At 40.2% G+C, this 9,311-nt stretch overlaps 1 protein-coding gene across 1 annotated transcript in view; it reads right to left on the bottom strand.

Moving 5' to 3' along the window:
* Positions 1-462: 462 nt before the first annotated feature.
* Positions 463-9,311, bottom strand: part of CD180 (CD180 molecule) — an 11,623-nt gene continuing 2,774 nt past the window's right edge. Inside the window, exons 2-3 of the mRNA XM_004678244.1 lie at positions 4,310-4,476; positions 463-2,191 (exon numbers count right to left, since the gene is read on the bottom strand). Coding sequence (XP_004678301.1) covers positions 463-2,191; positions 4,310-4,476 — 1,896 coding nt within the window. The remainder of the gene's footprint in view (positions 2,192-4,309; positions 4,477-9,311) is intronic.

Here is a 9,311-nt window from a genome sequence, read left to right as displayed (position 1 = left end):
AAGTAAGCATAGAAACTTTGTCCCCTATAAGTTTCCTTTGTGGCTACATATAAGAGCTTAGCCTCAAGCAAGATGTCTGAAATGTGAGTGAGTCAGTAGAGGCTGAAGCACACTGGCACTGCCCCAGTAAGGGACTTCATGTTCCCCTTTTAGGGACAGAGTGAAAGACCTCCAGTATGTCTATGAGTGGAAGGGACTCTCCCTTGTGGATAATTCTCCTGGCCTTTCCTGGCCTGGTTTCTCCCTCAACTACCAAGTTAGGAAAAGTCTCTGTGTTGCTCAATGCACTGGCTGGTACTTCTGGCCCTCATCAGTTTACCTGCCAGGGAGATTCACTGGACTCAAACAGTGAATCCCACCCAACTCCAACAACCAATGTGAAAATATCTGGTCACTACAGATAACACTTTCTCAGGCAATTTTGCTAAAACATTTATTTGCCATCTCTAGACACCTGGAGCTCTAAATGTGCTGGTATTTCCTCCTGAGAATGATTTTAATTAAACAAACGAGAAAAAGCATGAATAAGAATAAAAACATCACAAGAAAGAAAATGCCCATTTTTGTAATGACACAGGACAATTCTACATCAGACAGCTTAACTCCCTTTAAAGATGGGGGGTTTGCACACACAGTCTTCTCAGAGCCCTCCAGTTTTTGCAGGTTTTCTTTGTACCATGTTATGAAATGAATATTTGAGCAAGTGCAGTCCAAGGGATTGTAACTTAAATTGATGGTGCTTTGCTGTGACAAGATGGGGAGGACATGGGGAGGGATGGTGTCCAAGCTGTTGGCACCCAAGTTGAGGTAGATCCCCTTTAGGTGGCTGAGTGCCTCGATGCTCATGCCTGTCAAACTGTTGTGGCTTAAGTCTAAATGACTTATTTTTTGAAGGCTCTGGAATGCTTGCTGGTCTATGGAGAAGAGATCACAGTAGGACAAAATGAGAACTTCCAAAGTGCCCACTGTCTGAAATGGATTGGTGTTTGGGATGCTCCCATCTGGAAATTTATTGCCCTGGAAGTCAAGATAGCGGAGATCCCGCAGGCCTGTTAGCAGGTGCTGATTACTAGTATCAAGGAGGCAGTGAGAGAGATTCAGAACCTGCAGAAGGTCAAGATTTTGGAAAGGACTTTGGGGAACATTAACATGCAAGTGTGTAAATGCCAAATCTAGGACTTCTAGGTGAGGACACTCTTTGAACGCCTTACTAGGGAGACCCAAGGCATCATTGTAGCTCAGGTTTAGGTATTGCAGGTGGAACAGGTTTTTGAGCTGCAGATGGCAGCAGTCGGAAGCCTCTACGTTACTGTGACTTAAGTCAAGTTTCTGCAGATCTTCTAGTTTCTCTATACAACCAACACCAAGTTCAAGTTTCTTCGAGTTGCCTTTGATATAAAGATCAGTAAGGGAAGGGAAACTAGCAGCACTGATTTGACACAACTGGTCAAAATTATTTACATTGAGAACTAATTTCTTGAGAGAGTTCATACCCTTAATCTCAGAGGGTAACATGCTCAAGTGAGTTTGAGTCAGATCCAATTCCTGAAGCTGCGTGAAACACTGGAATGTGGCAGGTGAGAAGTCAGAGAAACGGTGCTTCTGCAGGTTGATACTCTCAACAGACATGTTACAAAGTCCTTCAAACATGGCTGAAGAAATGTCTTCATGAATAATGTCCTCAAATGTCCCTAACCAGAGAGATTGGGTAGTAGAGTTCTGCAAACCAGTTAATATAACAGACAAGTTAAGAGACCCTCCAAACTTCAGACTTTGGAAAACTTTTGAATGGAAAGCCCCATGCTCAATGCCTTTAATGTCATTGCCATTGAAGTTAAGGCTCAGGTTGGTGGCCTGTTTTAGAGTTCCCATATCCTCACTGGAAAGGTAATGGATAGCATTATTCTGAAAATCCAGTACTTTCAGATTCTGTGTTGGGAAATTTTTAGGGAACTTAATGGAGGAAAGATGGTTGCCTCCAAGATGCAAACTTTCTAAGTTTTCCAGATTGTGCACTGGAATAAAGTCAAGATTGGATATTCCTGTTTGGGTTAAGAAAAGATGCTTCAGAGATATGGGCCCAGTAATTGATGTTTCTGCCATGAAGATGAGGGGATTTCCAGTCAACACGAGAGTGCTTAGTTGATGATGTCTTTGAAAAGTGTCTTCATGTATCCAGTTAATCTGGCACCTTAAAAAGATAGTAGTACTTAGCAATAATTAGAAAACAAAACTGTCACAACTGATATTAGTAGTGTCATCTTTTGAGTGTAGTGAAAACAGTGGATGTTGTCCTTCAGAGATAAACATACTTTCTTCAGGACACACAGATGGGCTGCTATACCAAATGACTAGGCTGGGATTTAATTATTTTCCCCCAGATATCTTTGCCCCTTTTTGTCAAATTATAAAAGGTTTGTGTTTGGAAACTATGCAAAATCAAACTATAATATTTTAAGTAATATAGAGTATGTCATATATAATCAAAAACATGATAATTAACATATTAATCTGTATCACTCTGGGCAAGTCACAGCTGAATATCAATCTCTGGCTAAAAGATGTTTCATTTAAAATCTCTCATCTATAATCGCCTACATGTAACTTGGTTTTTCTTTTGTAAAGTGTAGAATGGTTGTGAATCCAATGAAATATAGGAAAAAAAACTGCATTGCAATATGGAACTCTAGAAGTTCAGAGAAAGACATTCTCGTATTGCACCCAAAAATATTGAACAAAACCCCTTCTCCAAACACACACATACCCTATTCCTAGAGATCAATGACATAATTTCTTAGAAATGCATTGTAAAAAGGGAGCTTGAGTCCATAGCCTGGGGTTTAACAAGCCTGGAAATGTGAATCTTATGTCCAAAAGTACTATATTTCAAGAATGAGCCTGAAATGAAGACTCTTAGAAAACAAAAACTGAAGGAGTTTACTCTTCACAGATCCTCACTCATCAAAAAAAATGTCTAAGGGCTACTTTGGAAAAAAGAAAAGTTATTCAGAGAGGAAGATGAAAAACAATATGGAAAAATGAACAAAGAGCAGAAACCCTGTTGGTGAAGTTTAAAAAAAAAATACCGCATAAAGGAATGAAAGCAATGTCTAATTTATGACCAAATAACATATAAGGAGTGGAGAAGGAAAGGATTTTAAAATGTATGAGGTCATATATTTATCGCTTTGTGGAAATAGCAGTGGAAGAACCAGAGCCCTCCAACTAAAGAGCTAGCCTGGCCTATGCACTGTTCAAAAATGAATGTGGCCAGACTCATTCACCAGCAAATGACACAGGAAAGCAGAAGGAAAGTGAATTTCTTTGGGACATGATAGCTAGGTAGCAGAATGACTTCTGTCTCTCTTTGAAAAGGCAAGGCTTTCTCTCAGATAAGGTTTCTAAGTATAGCATATGTTCTCTTGTCTGGAGCATGCCAAAGGTCAGTGGGGGGACACTGGATTGGCAGCCAGGGTTTCCTTTCACTGTATCTGTAAGCAAACAAAATCTCCATGCCTCTCCGCTTCCCATCAGATGTGGGTTGGATGGGGTATTTGCCATGCCTACTTCCCAGGGTGGTTGTAAAGAACTGTGGGGGTGACTGTACTCTCATTTTTCAGATGCCTAACCTGGGAGGAGATAAGGCAGCTGTAAGGGGTACAGACATCACCCACAGCACTGTCCCCTCTGACATACACATACACAACACACACACATACTCTCTCTCTCTCTCTCTCACACACACACATATACTGCGATTCCCTTTTGCTTTCTTCCTTTATTTTCTTGTTATAGTTTTGCCCATTGTTTCAAGCACACTGGTTCAGATTTTAGATTCCTGATTCCTTCTCCAAAATCAAACAATGGAACCATTTTTCCAGTTTGTAGGGGAAAAAGTTAATAGGTTGTGTGAGTTTTTCTTCTGTAAAATCTCTTAAAATGTCATCAACCAATGAAAGCTATGCTAAAATGTAATAAAAGATGACATCTGATATAGTGCTAGGCTAGTTTTCGGTTTTGTTATCAATATTCCTTAGAATTTCTAGAACAGCTTTGCTGACACAGTCCGTTTTGAGACTGTTCCACTTTCCTCTCCATTGATTGGGGTAACAACCCATTTTCCTCTCCATTGATTGGTGTTTAATTAAGTTACATTTCATCAGTGTACAGATATTTCAGGGGAAAGGCCAAACATGTAGGTTAAGCAGATTGTTCCTGTGTCCCAAAAGAAGTTCATGGAAACAATTCCAACCCAGTCATTTGTTTACTTAAGTAAAACATGAAGCACACAAGGAACTCAGACACATACCTGGTTAAATCCAAAAAGACAAGATTTATGAGTCTGATGAAAGTTGAATTTTGAATTGCAGGCAAGAAATTAAAGCCAAATTCCAAAAATTCTGTTGTGTTTGGTATATTGTCAGGAATTTCTCTGAGACCTAGATTTTCACAGTTGTATGTCACATTGGCTTCTTGCTGATGAGAAAAACAATGTAAATTAATGTCAGACTTTGTGATTTGGTTGACTATCAAGAAAATCATATGTTTTATTCTTTCAACAGTAATCTTACTTCTGGGACTCTTTACCAATACATACTTGCAAAACCCCAAAATGACTTACAGTACTTTTTTTTTTTTTTGTAATAGCAAAAGATTGTCAATTAGTAGATTATTCCTCAATATATGACTAGCTGACAAAACATACATTCTAGGAATAAGAACTTCTGTGTCTGAAAATGAAATGAATAATCTCTCCTTACACTGATGTGGAGTGATAACTAGGCACATCGTAAGGTCAAAAACAAGGTTCAGAGTGTATACATAATATATATGTATATTATATATTATATAAAATACATATATTTATACACACACTAGCATATATATAGCATAGAATATGATAAATTTTTATTAGAAATATTTATATTTTCTAATACTTGTAAACAAACCAGAAAATGGGGCTAAAACCAAAACTGATTATCTTTAAGGGAAATGAAGGAACCAGATAGAGGAGCAAGAATGGTGACATTTTAAAATTTACTTTGTCTTATGATCTTGATTTTTGGATACTTTACTCACCTTGAGTAGCAAGCAGATCTGCTTGTTAGAAACAGAAGTTTGCATACATCCTCCTTCATTCTGGAGTGTGATATTTTAGAATATCACCACTTCAACTGCATTTCCCTTTACTTACTCCAACTTCTGCTTAGTGGGGCACTTTTTTATAACTGCAGTGAGCATGCATATTTACAGGAAATTGCCAGTTTTCTCCCAGTTTGACAATATTAAGAATGTCACTGATGAAAATACTCTAATTATATTTTCTTGTAAGTCATTCTTCATTTTGTAGACCTAATGTGTACCAGACACTGTCACAAATCTGCACAATGAAACTGAAATGCACACTTAAAACTTAGATTTAGCTGCCTAACACATAATGCCTCCTCCTTGTTGCCTGTGAACATGGAAGACCCAGAGAGATGATTTGTAGCTGTTGCCCTTTAGTTGGTAAGGTTTGAATTAGCTATGAGACTTTCTTTTCTGACCTACTTTGGCATAACTGATGTCACATGCCCTTGGAGAAAGGGGGCCTTTGTCTTACTCTATTCTGACCCAACAGCAAAAGGTTTGATGCTGCTTATTCCCTCCTTCGCCTGAATATATAAGTACACATGACATTCGCATTATCCTCATGTGTGCTTTGCTAAGCGCTGTTATTACAGTAATGTGATTCAGAAAGCTGAGCATCAAGGAGGAGCTCCACTGAGCCAGTAGCTGGAGGGAACGCCTAGTGAATAGTAAGGCAGGGAAATGAAATAGCTCACTTTTAACCCAGGGAAAGCTGAGCACCAGGGCTACCACCAACAAGGAACGTTGGGAAGCCGGCCGTCACCATAACACTAATCTCCAGTAGGGCAGAAACTGCAGTGAACACTCTGCCCTCAATTCCTGGGAGAAAGCAGCCAATGATGAGAATTGTAGCAAAGAGGAGAATTTATAAAGTCAAAGATATATATATATATATATATTTAAAGATTTATTTATTTATTCATACAGAACTGGGGTACAGGCCAGAGATGCGGAGGGTGAGAGGATTCACCAGAGACAGAGTGGGGAGCAGAACAGGCGGATCGACGAAGTACACTGCTGAGGGGAGCAGCAGGTAGGTCAGGAGAGGTCTGCCACGCCATGTGGTCACCTCTGGGGCAGGCGGGAATCGAACTCATGCGGAAGTGGCTTTAGCTTCTCAGTGCAGTGCTTTAACCTGCTGCACCACCAGGGAGGGCCAAAAGCCAATGATATTTTAGAGAGTGTCCTGGACTCCTCCCACTGGCTTTTGTAATTACACTCCCATCTAATAAAAATGACCATCACATAGGTTGACTCCAAAGCACCACATACTCTGCAATCCACTAAGCAACATTAACTTGCTTTCAGTCTATTCTGTTTTTCTAACCAGGAAGTACATATACGCACACAATCTTATTCTCTTTGTTGAGAGTAAATTGCAGATATCATGACCTTTTACCCCTTTATCTCTTAAGAAGCACAACATCATCATCAAATTTGGAATATTTACTATTGATACAACATTATTATCCAGTACATCATTTATATTCAAATATTGCCAATTGTCCCAGTGTTGCTATAGTACTTTTCATTTTTCCAATCCAGGTGACTCATTGCACTGAATGTCTATTTAGTCTCCTGTAATCTGAGATAATGCCTCAATTTTGCATTGTCTCACATGGCAGGCATTGTTTTTTACTTTTGTTTGTTTTAAAGAATGCATGCTCGTATTTAGCATGTCCCTTATTTAGGGTTTGTATGTAGCCTCAGGATTTGATTTCAGGTATACATTTTTTAGTAGAATACTATAACGTGAGGTAGTGTCTTGTGGTCAGATTTCATATCCAAACTTTTTGAGAGTGAGTTCTGAGAGCATAGCACAGATTCTAGGACAGCAGAATGAGATTGCACCAGGGTGGTGGGGGGGGCGGGAGGAGAGGGCAGGATGCTGGAAAGGAATGCTGGATCCCACAGCCTGGCCACTGCACTTTTGCCCTGGGCTAGGCTTGCTGCCAGAGCCACAAATTCAGCAGCCTTTCCAGGCAGACATCTACTTCCACTTCGCAGATTTGACAGTTTCTCTGCACTCCACGTGACCACTTCCTAGAAACACAGCCTTAGATTTCTAGACCTCACTGTGAGGTTTGTTTTAACATCACTTTCTCACTTTTCTGCTTTGACCATTCCCATAGCAGAGAGACTCTTCTTTATGTGAATCCATGCCCCCAGCTGACCTCTGCCAGATGCATGGTACTCAGGTCAACTGCCTCAGGGCCACCACCACCCCAGCTCAAGGACGCTTGCTCAGGGCTCACTGTACCCTGAGACCTATGCTAAACACTGCTCGACTCTGCTTCAGAGCTGTGTGTCCCTTTCCCTCCAGGTATTCATTTGCATATTTTCTATCAGGATCTTACTTTGCTTCATTTTGCTGTATCTCTAACTCCCTGCCATCTCCTTGAATTTTCCCTCATTTTCTAATTCAGGACCTTTGTGCTTCACTCAAGTGCTGACCCCCACCTTCTCGATGTCTCATCTGCAACTGCTCCCCCAGCAGCCACCTTCCACATGTGCAAGGTGTCTGAGACCCCGACTGCTCCCCTACCCCATCACTGCTCTGTCCATGGCTAGCTGTTTGATTAAGGCAAAGCCCAGAGTGACAATTATTCCCTGGAAGAAAAACAAACCACTCCCAAAGAGCACAGTCCTAAAACTTTGTTGTCCATCTGACTCCTCCAGGCAAAGGGCATTCCAATTATGTGATTCAGTTTCTGTTGGTCTTGAGCCAGACTGTTTGGGTTTACCTCCTAGCTCTCAAGCACCAAATTGTGGTCTCTGAGCCTCCTTTTCCTCAATTGTAGGTTGAGGATAATAACCCTTCTTTGCAGGCCAGCAATGTGTGTCAAGCACTCAGCAAAAGGAGGTATCATTTAAGTGGGTCATTATTATATCATGCCATTGTCTAGTGCTACCAGGGAGGTCCTGTATCTATGAACTTGAGTTCTCCTTCCTAAGGACTAAAGGACTCTCTCTCACAATAGTTTTTAGTCAAGGCAAGCCCATTTTAAAGGTGGAAATAGCAATATAATCCCAGGTACTTATTTGATAGTGAGTCCAAAATGTTACTATTCTAGATCACAGAATACTGAATTCCAGCTGTGCCTTGTCAGCCCCCAAAGATTTGATCATGGTTCTAATTTTGTTGAGAGAGAGAGATAGGACAGAGAAAGAGAACAGATAGCATTTCATAATAGAAGATTCCATGTGGAAAGTTTATAGATATTTACTGCAATACTTTTATAACTTACCTATATTTGGAATTTTTTTCAAACAATACTTTTTTTTTTAAGATTTATTTATTTATGCATTCAGAACTTGTGTATAGGCCAGAGGTGCAGGGATGGTGAGAGGATTCACCAGAGACAGAGTGGGGAGCAGAACAGGCTGACTGACGAAGTATGTTGCTGAGGGGAGCAGCAGGCGTGTCAGGAGAGGTCTCCAGGGCAGGCAAGGATCGAATTCATGCTAAAATGGCTTTAGCTTCTTAGTGCTGTGCTTTAACCCACTGTGCCACCAGGGAGGGCCCTCAAACAAGTTTTGACTGCTACCTTACATCATATGCAAAAATCAATCCAGATGAACTATACATCTAAACATGTATCCTAGAAATTAATAAAATACAGAATAATAACATTTCTAGGAGACAATAGAAGATTATATTGTGCTGGCCTTGAGGTAGTAAAACATTTCTTAAATAGGATAGAATGCACTGAAAAGAAAGGAACAATAATAAATCAAGCTACATTAACATGAAGGACTTCTGTTCATACAAAAATAATAACACTTGCAGAACACTAGCAAATGGTAGTGAGACTGAGAAACAATCAGAACTCTCCCACACTGCTAATGAGTGTACAACTATAGTAAAAACTTTGGAAAGCTGTTTGACAGTATCAACTGAAGTTAAACACATGTATACCCTATGGCCACATATATCCACCTCCTGGAATACCCTTGCTAAAAATAGATTATTTTGTTTACTAAAGTCATAGATAAGCACAGCCAACATCACAGCATGCATAGTAGCTCAAAATTGGGAAACAGTGCAAATGTTCATGGGTAGCAGAATGGAGAAGTGAAGAGCAGTCACGGACACAGCAGCGAAACTTCCAGCAGCAACAAGATGAATGGCCGCTGCACACCACACAATGCTGTCAGTGAATCTTGTGTGTTTAATGTTG

This window comes from Condylura cristata, unplaced genomic scaffold, assembly GCF_000260355.1.
Source record: "Condylura cristata isolate star-nosed mole 26May11 unplaced genomic scaffold, ConCri1.0 scaffold00007, whole genome shotgun sequence".
Classification (NCBI taxonomy): Eukaryota; Metazoa; Chordata; class Mammalia; order Eulipotyphla; family Talpidae; genus Condylura; species Condylura cristata.
This window is presented reverse-complemented; position numbering and strand designations above follow the sequence as displayed.